We start from the raw sequence: 20,403 nt of genomic DNA, 5'->3' as shown, positions 1-20,403 counted from the left end.
CCTTTTCTTGCAAATGCTGTTATGTGCTATTAGTTGTGCAAAGAGTTTTCTAAATAAAACTCATTTTTAAAGTATATAAAGACTACAAATATTTACTTTGTAAACATAAATGTATATTTTGTATTCAGAAATCTTCCTTTACTGTCTACATAAAAGCAACTGGAGCAATCAACAGATGTCTACACTGTCTCTGATGATTTTGTGAACAAAAAAAAAAAAAAAAAAAAAAACCCTTCAAAATAATATAATGTTAAAAAGTTGGAATAAGTCATTTTGATACTTTTTAAAGTTATCAAAAAATCACTACAGCATTCAATGGGAGAACTACTAATGAGAGGGGCATTCATCACTGATTCGCAGAATTTCACTCAGGATTTGAGACGACAACATGAATCTTGTGATCACATCCTTCCTCAACTAATTTGAATCAATGGGAGGATTTAAAACTGAATCAGATTCACAATAAACTCACCAGAGAACATTCAGACTCTTCTAAAGTTTGGGACACAAAGTGGTTGGGCATTAAACCTTTAAATGCCGCAGAAAATGTAAAAATTCACCCCCAGTGCCACTGTTTTTTTGCACAGTCGCACGTAATAAGTGCAAGTTTTGCTCTCTAAAAATTGTTTACTTTCAGAAAATAAAAAATAAAAGAAAAAATGAAAATGCAAAATTTAATGCTTAGAGTAAAAATATAATAAAAAAGATGCAAGTACAATAAAAATGATGTTTGTATAGTAAAAAAGATCCCCAAAAATGGAGTTTCCATCAATTTATTTTTAGACCAGTTAAGTGTAATATCAAGTTTGTGTTATACCTTGCAAAATTAGTATACCTAAAAAAACATATATTTCGTCTGAATTGGTTGGATGCCATGATTTTGTTCTTGATTTTTCTTTTGCAGGATCTTGGTTCATATACTGGTTTGCAAAATGGTCAGTTTCAGTATCAAGATGAAGCACAAGCAGTTCATCAAAAAATAATCACCACTGTCAGACGTATCCGTAAATAAGCACCTACTACAAACGGAAGACACAATAAAAAAATATGTTTTACTCAAACAGAAACACGAGAAATAATCGTGCAGTCATTACTTTCACCGTTTCAGAAACATCCCCCTCTCTTTTCTAATACAGTATTCTTCTTCGCATGATTTGTCAAGATCATTGTGGTGTTGCATTCCAAAGCTTTGCAAATAATTTTACTGGTACCAGTACGAAGCAAATGACAGTATTTCGGAAGGCTGAGCAAGGCATATATACGCCCGTGGCAGTTAAGGAGTTAAAGAATTAAAGATGATCCAGGAAAAACTCCAAAGGCATCTTTGCATCCCTCTTAAAAAAGGTGTTGTTTACTGCATAGTGGTCTTCTGTTGAGTTTTTTTTTACTACTATACCCTCCATAAGGAAAGACAATAAGTGCAGCTAAATACTGTTGAGCTATACCAGTGTTTTCCAAATGTTGGGCCACAAAAGCAAAACGCCAGGTTGCAAAAAAATTTAACAAAATTACACTTTACATATTACAGCAACATGAAACTGTATTACAGTTTGTCTATAAATGATTCTACTGAAATCTATCCCTTATTAATCTATTCCTTAGTTTGGTTCTTATTTTAACTAATTAAGATACATTAGCAGTAGCACCACCAAAACTTGATTACGCATGATTGGAGTACATCAACAATCCCAACCAATGATTTTGTATTTGTGTAATAAAATGGAAAATTAGGCTCATTTAAAGCAGTTTTCATTAGAAAACTGAAAGGGTCGATAAACCTCCTCTCCCCCATTCAATTGTTTTGCTATAAGAATGCTAAAAATTTGGCTACAATCAAAAAAAAAAAAAAAAAAAAGATAGAATAAATTATAAGGGGAAAAAGTTTTATGTCTACTTTAAAAATCTCATATTTTTGCAATTTTTTGGCTTTTTAACAATTTTGAAATTTGCAAAAAAATTCTGACATTATGGTAAAGAATAAAAGTCATTTTTGGATTCAGCACTGAAAAATACACAAGAATCAACTATCAAAAGTTTAAAAAGACAGCCATTGCAGGCTTGTGTTATCAATAGATAAACAGATTATAAAATAACGCAAAAAATCAGAAGTCACAACTGATAAATAACAAAGATATAAACCAAAATATAAATGATAGATTAGTGATGGTTTAGTTTATCTATTTCCCAGAACTACATTAATAAAATTTTTAATTATCGACTAGAGATTTATGAGTATCTTCAGAATTTAAAACCATTAAAAACTGTAACCAAAGATACTGCACATTTAATAACAAATATTTTTCCTGAAATTTCAAAAGTATTTTGAATGTCATTGGTTATTCTTGTCTTGTCATATTTTCAAAACTGTCTAGAAAGATTACTTGAAATTACTAACATAAGAAAATTGAATCAACTGTTTATGATCCCAGAAAATATTCCTAAATATATATACTAATGGTCCCAAAATATAACTTAAAACTGACCCCCCCTCCAAGAATAAAAAATTTGGCCACCAATGAGATACACTCAGACTACATACTACTACTACTCAGACTACTCACAAAATTTCCGAACTAAGCAACTAATATACATTTAGAAATAATAAATGCAGCAGAAGATCATAAATTTACTTAGCTTGGGACCAGAGGTCGTGTGGATTTCAAACAGTCAAAAGTCGTTAATTCGGACACCCATAATCCGGAATGATCTATAATCCGGACCTCAAAGCTACAAACTTTCTGCGCATGCGTCGCGTTTACGCATGCGTCGTGTTTACGCATGCGCACAGGCGTTTACGAGAGCGCATAAGACCCTTACAGCTGCGAATATGTTTGTGCACATGCGCGTTTAATGTGTAACGGAGTTATACGCTAAGCTAAAGTTATCTAATTCAATTAATGTTGCAGATTGCGTTGTTCCTTAATCTTCGAATTGGACCCGGCTTATTATTTTTTGCAGACTGTTAGAGCAATTTTATAAAAGTAAGCTTGAACTTTCGATTATGTCAAATAGAATTTCCGATATATATTTACTACAAAGCGAAAGTATGTTTTGAAATCCGAAATCTGTTTATCAATTTCACGCTGCTCTGCGGCAAAGGGGGGCAGAAACGTCATTATTAGATTATGATAGATTAGAAAGATTATGTCAAATAGAATTTCCGATATATATTTACTAATATGTAATTTGTATCTACAAAGCAAAAGTATGTTTTGAAATCCGAAATCTGTTTATCAATTTCACACTGCGGATTGGAAGTTGATCTGTCAGCACTATCCTTATCTTCAGAGCAGATGTTTTTATTTTATTTGGTTTATAATTCCGTACTAAGTGTAGTATTTCATCTCCATATACTCGGTCTTTGATATGATTTAAATCAAGTTCCTGCCATTATAATTCGCTTCGGATAGTGAAGAAAGTGACCCAGAGGTTATTGAAAACGAAAACATTTCGATTGACAAATTAGTCGGTATTCTCAACACAGCAATTATAGGACTTGAACAGCGGAACTTTGTAACTAAACAAGAAATTATGTCTGTTTAATAGAATTAAAGAGAAAGTATTATCACATGAAACGAAGCAACTTACATTGAAGGAAATGTTTAATAAAGTAAACAAATAAATATTAAGCTTTTTCTTTTTGTAAATTTTGATACCCTTTAGATCATAATTGTTCTTTATTTCATAAATTACGGTTTCATATTTTTAATTTTGTAATTTCTGCATGCCATCTTACCAGATTTAAACTGATGATCTATAATCCGGAAAAATCGATAATTCGGAATCGCCGAAGTCCCGACGAGTCCGGATTAACGACTTTTGACTGTATAAAAGAAAAATCATTACACTAAAAGAAGCAGAATAAATAAAAAAGAATAAAAACACAAAAATAATTCTCTTCTTACATCTGTACAGAGAAATATATCAGAATAAGGATAATATAAAAAAAAAAAATTAAGTTAAAAAACAAAGAGACTTTTCTTCTCATTTTAGAGCTTCAGATGATCAAGTTTAGAGAGAGGTCCACCTAAACAAAAACTTTCTGATAAGCTAAACCCTTAAATAATATTTCTCAAGAGTTAACATCATCATCAGAAACTTTGGGCACAAGATTTAAAATGATGATTTCCTCATCAAATATTTCAACAGTGGCATTCAAATTCACTTAAATTTGTCTTCAAGCTCAATGAAATCTTCACCAGATGACAATGACGAAGCAGAATAACATGATGATAAATATGACAGAAGCTATTAACCCATTATATATAATGGGTTTACTCAATGTATTAAGGAAAAAAATGATGTGTAATTATAGTCAAAAATAATATCTGAAATAATACATGGTTTCACTTACAAGAAATTTGACGTCATATCAGTTGCAGAGTCAAAAATACTTACATTTATTTCAGTAGGAGACCACTGTATATCTTCTACGGAATCTGTATGACCAGTGTAAGGTCTCTGATCAACATGCCAACCTCCTTCTAAAGGTTTCCACAAATGAATGTTTTTCTTGCAATCTCCAGTTGCAAGCATGCCTAAATATTGCAAAAAGGTCAATAAAATATCAAGGGGGGAGGGAAAGGAATAGGGAAAAGCTATGAATTTATTACATGATTTTACACTAGACACATACACACATATTGATATACATATATGTGTGTATACCTAATTTCATTTGAATCATGTCAAAGCAAGTTACATCTTGATGAGTGATAACAGGTTTATTATAAATTTTTAATTTCTTAAAAAAAACCTTAAATATTTTAAATTTTGCAATAATATACTTCATATTCTCATTTAATTAATTTACATTTCCAGAGGGAATCATTTAAAATAAAACTTTTTGGCAAATAACCCATGGTCAAGCTTGTTTCCACAAAAGCAGAAATGAGACATTATTTTTTGACAATATTTTAAAGTGTATTTAACATAAAACTTCAAAATTATTTCATTACTTATGTTTTCTATTTCATTTGAATCATATAAAGGAGTTATGCTTCTATAATTATCAAAAAGAAATTTGCTGCAATTATTAACTTTAAATTAATACTGCCAGATAAAGTTACAGAAACGCACAATGAAAATTATGTTATGCAGTTTAACTTAAGAGTATTTATAAAAAATGCAATGTAAAAAATATGATTCCAAAATCTTGCAATATTCCATAATCAATATGTTTTTAATGTCAAAAAAACCTGTTCCTGATTTTTTTTTTTTTTTTTTTTTTTTAAATAAAGATTCAGTCTACTGATAGAATAATTCACTAACAGATTTTATCAAATAATGAAAATATTCCTGCAAGGTGCAATTCAAAATTTTTCTGTAATTTATTGAAATCTTTGATGCTCCTATTTGGATACTTTATTCACTTTCAAGGAACTCATTTTATTCCAAAACAAATTTTAATTTACACAAAGATACTTGAAATTCACATCTTGAATAGAACGTTACCTTTTTCAACATCACTTTCTGATTTCCTATCTGAATATAGACTTTTTTTTTAATTATGATTATTATTTCCAATGGCAGATTAGAAGACAACTGCAGTCAGAAATACAAACATATTAACAGAAGTGATACATTTCAACATAGAAAAAATACAAACAAAATACAATAACCTAAGCGCAAATACAATAAATAACCTACAATATACAAAATAGAATAACCTAGGTGATATATTTCAAAATACAAAAAATGCCTTTGTATGTGAGGAAATCACTAAATAATAAGTATCTTTTAACTTAACTAACAAATTAATTTTTACTAATCAAAGAAATATATTTTTTTATTCTGCATTATCTTCAAATATAATTGCAGTAATTACCTACTACAGTCAAAAGTTGTTACTTCGGACACCCATAATCCGGACCTCAAACCTACAAACTCTCTGCGCATGCGTCGCGTTCACGCATGCGCATAAGACCTTGACGGCTGCGAATATGCGTGTGCGCATGCGCATAATACGTTTACGCATGTGCGTTTAATGTATAACGGACGGTATAAGCTAAGCTAAAATTATCTAATTCAGTTAATGTTGCAGATTGCGTTGTTCCTTAATCTTCGAATTGGATCCGGCTTATTATTTTTTGCAGACTGTTAGAGCACTTTTATAAAAGTAAGCTTGAACTTTCGATTATGTCAAATAGAATTTCCAATATATATTTACTAATATGTAAAGGATCTACAAAGCGAAAGTATGTTTCGAAATCCGAAATCTATTTATCAATTTCACGCTGCTCTGCGGCGGGCCGGGGGAAACGCCGCGGCGCGCAATGAATTGGAAGTTGATCTGTCAGCACTATCCTTATCTTCAGGGCAGATGTTTTTATTTTATTTGGCTTTTAATTCCTTACTAAATGTAGTATTTCATCTCGATGTACTCCGTCTTTGATATGATTTAAATCAAGTTCCTGGTCATAATTCGCTTCCGATAGTGAAGAAAGTGACACAGAAGTTATTGAAAACGAAAAAATTCGATTGACAAATTAGCCGGTATTCTCGACACAGCAATTATAGGACTTGAACAGTGGAACTTTGTAACTAAACAAGAAATTATGTCTGTTTAATAGAATTAAAGAGAAAGTATTATCACATGAAACGAAGCAACTTAAACAACTTACATTGAAAGAAATGTTTAATAAAGTAAACAAATAAATATTAAGCTTTTTTTTTGTAACCCTTTAGATCATAATTGTTTTTTATTTCATAAATTACGGTTTCATATTTTTAATTTTGTAATTTCTGCATGCCTACTTACCAGATTTAAACTGATGATCTATAATTCGGAATCGCCGAAGTCCCGACGAGTCCGGAGACTTTTGACTGTACTACATACAACTTTCAAATTAAAATGATAAAAACAATAAGAAATCAACTAACATAAAAAATACAAAAATTATTACAATCATACCTGAAACTAATGGGGACCATTCCAAAGCAAATCCTTCACTTAAATGACCAGCAAATGTAAATATGGGTTGTGGATTTTCAGAATTTTGAATATACGACATCATAACACGGTGGTCATTTACAGCATTTATTGGAAGTGTTAAGTCCCACACAAAAACTTTGCCAACCTCAGACCAAGAAGCCGCAATATATTTGTCAGCAAATTTTGTAACCTAAATGATACATTTCAAAATATAATGCATAAAATAAGCATACATATCATTAATTTAAGAATAAAATGAGTAATGCATATTATCTTATAAATCAGAGTGAAATAGTGAATCTGAGTCAATCAATTAAAACTCATTTGCTAAGTACTGTAATATTATAAACTATTAGTATATAGCTTATATAACATCATATGTTTACTATTTTATACAAACATCTAACAATCACTAACTTTTATAACATCCTTAGTTTACTGACTATATACATACTACAGAAATGATAAAAATAATAAAATTTACCATCTCCACTGCTATCACAATCTTAAAATGTCCTGTAATTAATTCAAACAGAAAATTTTCTCAAATTTTCAAAATCTAAAAGAATGCTGAGGTTTTAACGCTTCAGCAATTCTTTCTTCCCAGACACGCACCTCTGTTATTCACATATTTGTAAAGCAAGCTGTGTTTGTTTGCGTTCACTGTGGAGCTTTACTGTAATGCTAGTTGAGCTCGTTAATTCATATATAGAAATTTTTAAGTGCCTCATTCAGCACAAATAATTTTTACTATACTTTTCATTTTATATCAATTACTCAACACTTTTTACAAGATCTTACTTCTTATTTAAGTCTTACTTCTTATTTGCCAATCACTGATCAAAAATATTTTGGTAAAGATTTTTAAATGTATTCCTTGCTATACAAAAGAGTGTAAAGTCTAATATTATGCACTTGCTAAATTATGAACTTATTTCAACATAATTATTATAGAAATTACAAAATACATAAAATTAATATGGGTAGACTATAGAGTCACACAACTAAACAATAAAAACCACTTTCATTTTTATTAATAAAAAAAAGAAACTCACCTAAATATCATTATTTTGAGTTTAATACTTTTCTCTATTACATTATTTTGCTTTCCGAAACCTTTGCATGCATGAAAATTACCATAAAGTGTTAAAACTAATCTAGTCTTGAGGTAGTTTCTAAAATTGTTCTGTAACATGAAAATTACAACATATTTTATATTTTCATAAAATTTATATATAGTACAAATCTATTTTTCTCATCTTGAAAGTTACAGCCAATTAATTAATTTCCTACAGCTATCAAAGCAAAAAAGTTTCATGCCAAAATAAATATTAAAAGCGTTGAACAAGCTGTTAATGAAATAAATATAAAATGATTATGCAGCATACTTCAAATCACAAAAATTATTCATAAATATTTAGTTATCATAAAATTATATGGTTATTATACAAACCTTAATCCTGTCCACACAGCCAGAATGACGAATAGCAGCACATTCTAAAACAGGTTTTGTTTCTTCCTCATCCTCGCTATCAGACTCATTTTCTTCATCCTCATCATCTTCCTCATCTTTTGGTGGCTTTGTCTGGTGCATATTGCTCATTTTCATGATGAATAATTTATTACAATGTACTTTTTCTGCTTGCGTTCCACCAACTAAAGTCATGGTTAAAGGATACTGATCGGCCCGGTTATCTCCCAGGTTATCCGGAATAATATCAAAACTTAAACAGGAAGATCCTTAAATGAAAAAAGAAAATTTTTTTTATTGGATATTGGAATATTTTTTAGGACTACTAGAAATTTAAATTATAAATATACAATATCTATCTGAATAAATAAAAATTTGGATATCTGAATAAATAAATAACAATATATATCTGAATAAATAAAATTAAAATTTTTTATCTGAATAAATAAGAATTAAAAATAAAAAACAAACACATAAAACTTCAATTAATTAAAATTAGCTTTTATTTTCATTAACAGTTATAGCCTTTAAAAGCTATAAAACAAATTCCAAGCATTAAACAGCAAATTGTATCATTTGACATTGAATATGAAATATAATTCACAGAAATTTTCTTCAGTTCACCTAATCCTAACTTCTTTTAATTCCAATTTTTACTCTCCAGAAGTACAGCTAAAAAGACAAACTTTCTTAACATAACACATTATCACATATACAACTGTAGCAATTAGAAACTATTCTGAATGGATTTTTTTTTAATTAAAAGAAACACAACAAATTCCACATGTACCACATAGTATCACATGGGGCTTACAGTAGTAAGTATGAAACACAATACAAAATAAACAGAAGAGAAAACTGAAATAAAATTAAGGATGATTACAAAGTTTTACAATGAACTGACAAAAAGTGTTAAAAGCATTTCTCTCGGAAATAAATTGGTAAAACTCTGGAGGCCAGTTAATATTAGAATTTTTCAGTCCCAGTTTCAAGACTTTTCTTTCGCTCTCATATTTAGGACATAGAAGAAGCACATGTTCAACATTCTCCTCGCCGCCAAGGCCACAGTCACAAACAGACTCAGGACTTAACTTAAATCTGTTCAAATAACTTTTAAAATCCCCATGTAAAGTAAGAAACTGGGTTAATTTGTAATTTGTGAAGAAATGATGAAATGACAATCTCATTTTAATAGAAAGGAAAAATCTCCTAGTTAAACTCCCTTTATTTGAATTAATGAATTCGTGATTCCACGACTCCACAATGCTTTCATACATGACCTTCTTATAAAAGGAATTAGGGATATTGACAAAAGTGTCAATTTCCCGCTTAGGCGCAGTCTTAGCAAGGAAATCGGCTCGTTCGTTCCCAACAACACCTGTATGACCACAAACAAATGAAAATGTAACCAAAATATTTTTATCCTTTAGATTTTTCAGTTCTTTTTGAATCTCGATAATGATATTATTAGAAGAAGAAATACATTTTAAGATCTCCAAGGATGAAAGGGAATCAGTACAAATGAGATAGTCCTAAACAGCACTGTTTTTTTAGAGACCCATTTGACGGCGAAGTTTAAGCACAAAAGTTCAGCTATGAAAACGGTACATTCATCTCTGATTCTAAATTGAAAATGCTCAAATTCAAGACCATTTCTGAAGACAACAAATGTGAGATCAACCTTGCCATCAATTTTGCTGCCATCAGTATAGCAAGTTACAGGCGAATCATCTACAATTTTATTGCTAAACTGAATAAAATTAACAGCATTTCTTTCTGAAGGATGAGGGAGATCAGATAGAGGTAAAATACAATCACACTGAGAGACAGTAGAAGCAGAAATATTTTCCTTATAAGCAATAGAATGAAGAATGGCAATGTCAATTGGAGGAAAGCCAGAAATTGCATAAACAGACTCATAGCTTACGGTACGATATCCACATATGACCCGCAGAAGTATCCGCCTTTGAACACGTCGTAAATATCTATAATTTATCTTCTTCTTGAGCGATATACCCCAGACTCTAGAGCCATACATAATGAAGGGTGCAATTCCTTGTTTATAAATGAGCGAATGAATGTTGTAATTAATACCGTATGTGTTGCGTGCAAGACAACTTAATCCACGCTGCAATTTATCACATTTCTCTGATACATAAGTTAAGTGTTGTTTCCAAGAAAATTTACAGTCAAGAAAAACCCCAAGATATTTCATTTGCTTTACCACAGTCAAAGGGGTGCTATCGAGAGATAACTGAAATGCATCATAACAGATGTTTCGCTTTTCAATAATCATAACCCTGGTTTTATCAGAATTAAAATCTAATCTAAAACCTTTTGACCAGTTAGAGGCGAAATTTAAAGTCTCTTGTGCCTGTAAAAAAATAGCAGAAAGGTCCCTACTCTGGAAGCAAAACAAAACATCATCCGCAAAGGCTATAGTATCACAACAAGCATGATTTTCCAGTTTTAATAGGAGATCATTAATAATACTATTCCAAAACGTAGGTCCTGAAACAGAGCCCTGAGGGCAACCCCTTTCAAGGTGACGAATTGCAGAAGCCAAGCCCAATTGCAGTTTGGCCGCCCGATCATTTAAAAAATCAGCAACAAGTGAAAAAATATTCATTTGAAGTTCCACTTTTTTGAGAAGATTGAGAATACAAGGCCACCACACATAGTTGAAGGCACCCTTAATATCCAAAAAGACCAAAATAGTGTGCAAGTTTTTCTTTTTTTCTCTCTGAACAATTTCATTCAAGCGTAAAAGAGCGTCTTCCGAACTTTTTTGAGGTGTAAAACCATACTGATTACCAGAAAGAAGGTCTCCATGGCGGAGATACTAGCAAATTCTGTTAATAAAAAGTTTTTCCAAGCACTTACCTAAAACAGGAAGTAAGCTTATACATCTAAGGTTATCTAGATGAGGAATCCTAGACTCATTTTCTTTAGGAATATGAATTACTTGAGCATGTTTCCAAACATGTGGGAAAATGCCAACATTTAGACAAACGTTAATAAGTTTATGGAGAAATTGAGGAAACATTAAATGAAACTGTTTAATAATCTCATTCGAAATAGAGTCAGGACCAGGTGATTTATTTGGTTCCAGCATAGAAATAACTGTATTAACTTCATCACAAGAAAACATAGGATCTACAAAAGAAGAATAAGCAGTACGTGCAGCTTGACGGTATTCCTTATGCAAATCATCATCATTTTCCTCTAGATCTGAGGGGAAAGATTTCTGAAGCACAGCAGTAATTATCTCTTCTAAAGAGTTGGTTGTCTCTCCAGTGGAAAGACAAATACCAGTTATTTGAATTTTTTTCATGAAATCTCTTTTAACTCCATACGTGTAAATCTTTTTCCATACATTGTGAACATCAATGGCCGAAAGAAATGTTTTCCAAGACCGAGATTTAGCATCGGCAAGCTTTAGATTGTAAACTTTTCTATATTCAAGATATTTACTTTTATAAAGTTCTCTAAGAGGCGGATTTTTACAACGCTGAAATCTACGCCTAGAGGCATTAAGCCTCTTTCTCATACAAAAAATTCCGGCAGACCACCAAGGAACATTGTGCTTACCATGATTCCTAACAGGTATGAAAATCTGAGATGCCCGGAGAAGAACAGAACTAAAATTCTCAACAAGAGTATTTAGGCGAGAACCGTCAGTACAGTCGTTAAGAATATCAATGAAACGGGTGATGCGAGAATAACAAAATTTTCGAAAATGATCCCAATTTGCTTCCCCTGTATTGAAGATTTTAAAAGGAACATTTGAGGTGTCTTGTAAGAACGTAGAGAGACAAAATTCAAATTCAATCATCATGTGATCAGAAAGGGATTCTTTTTCAGACAGCCGCCAACTCGAAACATCCTGGAGAAGATCTGAACCAATAACAGTAACATCAATATAACTAGAACCCTGAGTTGCCTGAAACGTAGGTCCATAATCTTCATTAATAACAAATTTCTGAATGGATTTGTCAGGACTATTTTCAACAGAGATTTATTACAAAAGAAAGAAAGGTAAAAGTATATTTTAGGGTACCCCTTGGCGAAACTTGGCGATTTTTGGCAGTACATGGATACCAAGTTTTGTGCAATTCTTTGACTTGTTATTTTGGCTCGTCAAAATAACAAGTCAATATAGCATATATTATGGTTTTTTATGCGCTCGCAGTGTAGCAATGTCTTATTAGACTCATAACTTTATCAATACACATAACTTTCTTCTCTAAATAAAATTCTACTTACTTTACATAAAATTCAACAGTAAAATAATAAATTTTTAAAAGTTCCTGATATAGTGTTAAATGTTGAGAAACATTTCTCTGTTTTATTTTCAGTCTTTTCTCAGTTCACGAACGTTATCTACATAATATTTTTTCTCTTTTTAGCTTTATTATTGAACATCACTTTCTTCACACATATGACACTTAAAATTCAACAGCAAAATCACAAATTTTTTAAAAGCATCTCATCTTCAGATTTGTCCCTATTTTTTTCCCTTCAATTCATCATATCAATATTCAATTTTCTCAGTAAGATGACTTACAAAATTTTGTTGGTCTTTTTTTTTTTTTTTTTTTTTTTTTTTTTTTTTGTCTTTTAAACCTTATTTACTATATGTACATATGCCCCATAAAATTCAACAGCAAAATCCATACATATTTAAAACAACATATCTTTAGAATTCCAGCTAGAGTATTTTGTATTGCTTTATACAGTTTTACATTCACTGTATTATTTCTTTAAAAATATATCAAGCAAGGTAGTTATTACAATACTGAGTGACCAATTTGGTCTAGATAACATTTTGCGCAATATGCTGCAAAATAAGTAAATTAGAAATTGTAGTAAGCTTGCCTAAAAGTTACCAGGAGCTGTTGCTCCAAAAAGTTCAACACGTTTTAAAAAAATTAATACATATGAAAATCAAACCATGTAACAGGTAAAACATTAAAAAAACAAAATCAGATAAAAAAGTAAGCGGAAAATGGTAAATTAGCCGAACTCGACTTCCAAACTGGCTTTTCAAGAAAATTTTTTTGGTTTGAACGTCGAATCAAGCTAACCCCATTACGCGTTTCGCCGAAACAGACAACTGAAACTTTTTCGCTACAAAATTTTTTAATTTAGACAAAGTGTCTTGGAAAATTTAATAGTCTCAATTCTCTGTTCCAATTTCCCGACACGTCCGCACAAAATGACACATTAAAGTGTTAAAATATGTAAAAACTATTCCGATACATCTAAAATCTAGACTAAAATAAAAACAAAAATAAATAGTGGTCTGCTATTAGTCCTAAATATACAAAAACATATGGGCTGGGCCTGCAAGCTTAAAGATTTATAATTTTATATATTTTATTTTATTTTTTTATATTTAATTTATTTTAGATATTTTATTTTATTTTATATATTTTAGAAATCTGTAATTAAAATAAAAGAAAATTAAGATGAAAACTAACAAAGTGGGTCTTGCTAAGACCAAGAAAAAGTTGTAACAAAAGAAACATAAAAAATTGACCTGTGGCGATGCAGAGCTCTCCCTCTTAAAACTAAGTTATAAAGTAGTTGTAATTCCCTTCTGTGTACTTCAGTCGTGTGGCGTATGTAGGGGGGGAGCGATGTTCTGTGGGCATCAGCCAATACGAAAAGACTGTCCGTTAGCTGCAACTCGTCTCTAATTATCGAAGGGGGTCGGAAAACTCGGAAAAACGTGAAAAGATTTCAAAATGGCGTCTGACATGTAGTTGGAAGAAGAAATTGTGACTGAAAGTGAAAATGGCTAATTCAGCTAAAACTACAAAACTTGGCCACAAAAGCAAGAGTAAAAGGAAAAAACAGTCATTTGTTAAAAAAGTCGTAATTCTTCAAGCTAGCGGGCGATCAAGCTACTATGAAAAACGAAAAGGCCCGATTTGTTAATAAAAGCAGTAAAATTGGCCATTATAGAAATTTAAAACTATTTAAACAATAGTATTTAAAAGTAAAGTGCCAAAATTTTGGAGGAAAGAGAATGAATAAACAAGAATTATCTGTACATTTTTACATTAGATTCTCTGAATCAGTCATCCACCTTATACCGTCCTTCGGGCTTTACGCATAAAATATCATTATCTAATTCAAAAAATCTAAAAATAGGTAAGGCTAATGCCAGCTTTTTTTAGGGTATTTTTAATTACTTTACGAGGAATTAAGTTACTTTTCAAAATAGTTACGTAGTATTTCTTCTTGTAAGTGTTTCGCAGTATTGCAGATTCTTTTTATTCTGAGTAGCTGTGAATAAATTGTGTTAAGTATGACTCTTATGGAAATATTTGAATTCCAGTTAGTTAATTTTAGTGTGGAAAAATTAAATTCTCTTCTTTTGTCGTAAACTTTAATAAAATTGTAATCTATAATATGTAAATCAAGGTAGACTACATTATGCTGTTCTGTATTTGTTTTATTTAGTTTTAAGCATGTAGGGTAGATATTAGCTACTTCTATTTTGTTGTAGTTATTAAATGCAATGACATCATCAATATATCTATAGATGTGTTGGTAAAATATACGTTCTTCTGTACTGAGTGAACGGACATAGGTCAATTCTTTTGTAAAAAGGAATAATTGACTTTAAAAATAATGCACGGAAATAGCATGTTTTGTCTGTATGCTTTTATTTGTGCAGCCATGCATTTTTTCATTCACTATATCACTTCTTTAAAAATAATACAGTACAAAAATTTAAAATATGAAACCATAATTTATGAAATAAAGAGCAATTATGATCTAAAGGGTATCAAAATTTACAAAAAAAAAAGCTATTCATATTTATTTGTTTACTTTATTAAACATTTCTTTTAATACAAGTTGTTTAAGTTGCTTCGTTTTTTGTGTGTTTAGTTACAAAGTTCCACTGTTCAAGTCCCGTAATTGCTGTGCCAAGAATACCGACTAACTTGTCAATTGAAATTTTTTCGTTTTCACTAACCTCTCTGTCAATTTCTTCATGCCTTTATCCATTTTTTGCAGCAATTTCATTTTTTGTTTGATGAACATCGAAACATGCTTTCGCTTTGTAGATCCTTTGGCAGCTCCTGAATTGGAAACTCTTTTTGACATAATCGAAAGTTCAAGCTTAATTTTTATAAAATTGCTCTAACAGTCTGAAAAAATAATAAGCCCGACCCAATTAAGGAACAGCGTAATCTGCAACATTAACTGAAATAGATAATTTTAGCCTAGCTTATACCATCCGTTATACATTAAACGTGCATGCATAAACATATTATGCGCATGTGCAAAAAGTTTGTAGCTTCGAGGTCCGGATTAAAGACTTTGTACTGTACACGTGATAACATTAGCAGTAACATCCTTTTATTTGAACAGTGATACAGACAGAATGAAAATCGAGACTAATAGTACTTCTGGTGCTAAAAATCAGTTATTAAAGAGATATTTAAAGCTACATTTAAATTTCAATAGAATTATTCTTAAAACCTGATTACGATTAGCATGAGAATTCAGAATTTTCATACTAACATAAGTTTTAATTTTGAGTATGCCAATCAGTAATGCTGTAAAAGAATACTTAAAAATAAAGATATCGACCAATTAATACTTAAAAATAAAGATATCGACCATCCATGGCTTTAAGAGACGGGGAAAAATAACTGTTTAACTTTTGAAATGTTAACTGTTAACTTTTGAATTTAGTTAACTAACTAAATTCTGTTGGTCGGTGCCTTCCAAAATGTTAAACATTTTTAGCCTCTAAAATTCTGCTGCCCAGTACTTTGCTTGAATTCTAAGCATTTGCAGTACTCTTCCATTATACCCCTGTACGATAATGATCATAATAGGATAGAAAAAATTCAAAAACTATTAAAAAATAGTACAGACATTTTATAAACTAAATAATTATCATTTATTGATAAAACTTATTTCAATGCCAATGTTCATTTCTGGCGGAAACTGCTTAGCAATCACTTCGATGATCAAGTTGAATAAATCTTTTCCATTCACTTTTTTTTTTTTTTTTTTAAATAGTGAGTTGTGATGTTTATTGATTATTTACAATTTTTTCCCCTTCTCCAAAAGAAACATGCTATTTCTTTAGGATACTTGTTAAGATTATGGGATATAATGGAAAAGCACCCATTTTGCAGCATCTAAAATGTTGCTGCCAGGACTTTAAATCCTAACAACTTGTATAACTTAGAAGTTGCAGCCATTTGTAACAATGAAATTATCTCTTCATAAATGTCCTGGATTATCTTTCCTAAAGTATGGTGACCCTGTCTATTAATCATATTTTCCATTCATTTGGTGGAAGAAAGAAAGAATATTTCTATCATCTCTTAAAAGAGTTCCTTATATTGTACAGCAAAACTTCACAGTGGTTAAGGCTTAAGGTCAGAATCCCTTATTTCACATGAATATCTAATTTAGCACTAGAAGGTTTACTTAGTAGCCATTTTTCGGACAGTCCAAAACTACGTGGTATATATTTGGCTCTTATTTTTGTTATGTGGCGATGCCGATATACAGATTCTAGTTCAGATAATTTTAGGAAGTTTTTGGATGCTGTTAAGGAATTTTGTGTGCCACAGACTGAAGACGAACGAATTTCTAAATAAGGTAAGTGAATATTTGCTTTGTTTAGTGCTTAAATGCATAAAAGGTTTTTCCTTTTTTATGTTATATTCAATGTTTATTTTAAATGTAGTTTACTGAGATTATGTATTTTTTGTTTGCTTCTAATGTAGAACTGGGTGCTCCTTTGACTTTTTAAGTGAAAACATATCGATGTGTACATGGACAAACTCAAGAGAGTGCGTAAGGCATAGATTGTGCAATTCTCTGATGTATTTTTTTAAGTGAAAATAGGTTGATGTGTACATGAATAAAGTCAAGGGAGTGCACAATGCCATTTTTGTCCAAGGTAAAAGTTTACAATTGGGTGCCCCTTGTTTCTTGGCAATTCTTTTTTGACGCCAAGATCACCACCAGGAAGGCACAATTTTAAGATGGCTGCTACACAAAACCAAAATAAGAAGTCAATGAATTGCACAAACTCTGTGTCCATGTGCACATCGATCTGTTTTCACTTAAAAAAACATCCTAGCATTGCACAAACTAGGCATTGTGCACTGCCTTAAATTTTTCCATGTGCACATCAATCTATTTTCATTTAAATAAAATCAGGAAGCTAAAACAAAGTTAAAACTATCATGGTAACCAGAAGTGAGGTTTCATCTCCAAAATTTTTAAAAAATTGTTGCTAATCGAAGGAGCACCGAATTCTACACTAGAGGTTTGTGCAATTCTGGGATTGTTTAATCTTTGGATTATGGTAACTTGGCGATTTTTTGGAGAAAATTTGGCGACCAACCCTGCTACAGCAACCTGCTAGTTTTTGTTTGGATGCCATTTTGTTTTCACGAAGTAAAGGCATTTTTTTTTTTTAACTCAACATTTTTTTCCAACAATCTGATAGCCGAATTACGCTTATGCTAGAACTTTTATGGAACAAAAGTGCCTAATCATGACAAAGATTAGGTGCGAAATTGGGAGAAAGTGCAGAATCGCAAATTGCTTGCCGCGTTTTTAAGAATTGCACATACACGATATCCATGTACACGTCGACCTATTTTCACTTAAAAAATATCCCAGAATTGCACAAAAATGGCATTGCGCACACTCTTGACTTTATACATGTACACTGCTAAAGTCCTAGCTAGTAACCTTTATCGCCAAACTACCTGTTACCATATTCCAAAGATTAGCCCTGGGATTTTTTTTTTTTAAATGAAAATAGGTCGATGTGTATATGGATACCGACCGAGTTTGTACAATTCGGTAAAATGCTAGTATACGGTGCAGCCTTGGCGCGATTTTGAAAATTATCGCCAACACCAAAAATAACCCAAAGAACGTCTATATATATATATATAATGATAGTATACTATACACTATCACTATATACATAGTATATACTATGTATAACTATAATACATTCTTTGAATACCCGTTTACTACTCATCGTATATGTCCCGTTTTTACTGTTCATCATAAAAGTCGCCAAATCCCGTGTGCACCGAATACTAGGATTAAACCGTACAATTCTTTGTCTTGTTATTTTGGCTTGCGTAGAGGCCAAAGTAACAAGTCAATGAATTGCACAAACTCGGTATCCATGTACCGCCAAAAATCGCCAAGGGGTACCCTAAAATATGCTTTGGTGAAAGTTTTACCGATGAATTTAACGTATACTTTACTTTACGTTGATAGTCTTATGCTGTGTAAGTTACCAATTAGACCGTGTTTTACACAGCGGCCACTGTTATCACAATAAGTCTTGAAATGCATAATCCGCGGATAAAGCAGCAGACCTATCAAGGGTTCAAAATTTATCAGTTACTACGCGAAAATTAATTCTATAAACTAGTAAAAGCGATAAATATCTAACAAAATATTCTTCTTAGATAAAAGACAATCCTAATTCATGTCTCTTCACTAAAATTCGCTCAAACACACAGTAATAAATAAACTTAATTTACCAGTTTTAATAGAATGGTAACACTTATAAGCTGATTCGTCGCATTCTAAAGGTAAATCTTTATCCGCTTGAAGACTGGGAAGATACACTCTAGTTACACTAGATTCTCCATTAGCAGTCTCTGATTCATCTTCCTGAAGTTCTTCTTCACTCTCCGATTGTTCCATTTCTTCCAAATCCTCATCATTATTTTCTTTTCCTTCATCAGAAGAATTACCGATAATCTCATTTTCAAGTGCCATCATCTACAAAAAATCTCACTTCAAACACGATTCTATATTGTTTTCAATGTGTCAAGATGATGTTGAGTAGTAACTTCCTTCCTAATGTAAAAATGTATTCTTCCAGTTTTAAAATTTTTTGAGTTTCAAATTGAATATTTTTATTTATTTTTATATAAAATGTCACTAATTTATTTTAGTTACTATTATTATTAATATGTTTTCAAAACAAAACGCTAAAAAGGGAGGTAATGTTATAACTACTTTCCTTCATAATATTCTTAATTTATTATAAATATAATATAATTTATAAATTATATTATATTTATTTCTATTTATTATGTACTCTTAATTCCACAAAATTGTACTCTTATCTTCTCAACAATCGTTGATATGCTGTGTTGTAAGGCAGCATATCAACTACAGAAGCAATTATTGTAGAAGAGATGATAGCAATTTTTGATGAAGCAATCATTGTCAAGTCTTCTCTTGGTGTGAATTACGGTAAAGACGAGTATTCGATCCGAAGATTTTTACTTCTTATTTCCCCTGCTGGGATAGTCTTATTAAGCATAATTGAGATTCTTAGCTGGAACTTGGTGTCATCCATGAGAAGTCGAAAAAGAGAGCATGAGTCTCCATCTATTAGTGATGAAGGTTACTAGTATAGTAGAAGCATGGCATTTTTCTAAGATAAGCATATGTAGTAGGCATGGCATCTTTTTCTTGATAAGCATAGCAAAGAGAGAATTTATATGCTGGAGAGAAAGAAAGGTCCATCCTTCCACCCTATTTTGAGAATAATTCGGTCCAAATGGCGCATGCGTATTAGCACGCATGGTCGAAGATGAGGCAGTCGAACTACAGGGTGCGGCAGCTTTCATAGCGTAATTTGACTTGCGGAGTACAATGACGTACTGCATGAATGCGCGTCAGCTCGTACCGCATTCGTGAACTAATGAGCTGTCATTTTGAGTAAGACAGTGATATGGATCGGTGGAGTGCACAGCATCGTGCCTTTGTTGTTGAAAGTTATTTCAAGAATAACTACTACTCTGTTATTGCTACTCAGCGTCTATTTCGGCAACATTTCAACTTGGGACGTCACGGGGAAGTTCCAGATGGACAGACCATTGTGAGGTGGGTAACTACATTTCAAACAACAGGTTCTGTTTGCAATGGCAAACCGGGAAGAAGTGAAAGAACTGTGCGGACA

The 20,403-nt window shown here is 31.5% G+C and overlaps 1 protein-coding gene across 1 annotated transcript in view; it reads right to left on the bottom strand.

The window, feature by feature from the left end:
- The window catches only part of LOC118180220 (glutamate-rich WD repeat-containing protein 1-like), a 37,672-nt gene extending 18,411 nt beyond the window's left edge, over window positions 1–19,261 (bottom strand). The window contains exons 1-4 of the mRNA XM_085821694.1: window positions 18,968–19,261; window positions 8,388–8,674; window positions 6,914–7,124; window positions 4,399–4,538 (exon numbers count right to left, since the gene is read on the bottom strand). Of these exons, the coding sequence (XP_085677820.1) occupies window positions 4,399–4,538; window positions 6,914–7,124; window positions 8,388–8,674; window positions 18,968–19,211 (882 nt within the window). The 5' untranslated portion in view covers window positions 19,212–19,261. The remainder of the gene's footprint in view (window positions 1–4,398; window positions 4,539–6,913; window positions 7,125–8,387; window positions 8,675–18,967) is intronic.
- Between the last annotated feature and the right edge of the window lie 1,142 nt (window positions 19,262–20,403).

The sequence above is a fragment of the Stegodyphus dumicola genome, chromosome 8 (genome assembly GCF_044657685.1).
Source record: "Stegodyphus dumicola isolate Sdum_Otavi_A_Nest chromosome 8, ASM4465768v1".
Classification (NCBI taxonomy): Eukaryota; Metazoa; Arthropoda; class Arachnida; order Araneae; family Eresidae; genus Stegodyphus; species Stegodyphus dumicola.
Note: the sequence above shows the minus strand (reverse complement) of the source record. Positions and strands in the feature narration are given on the sequence as shown.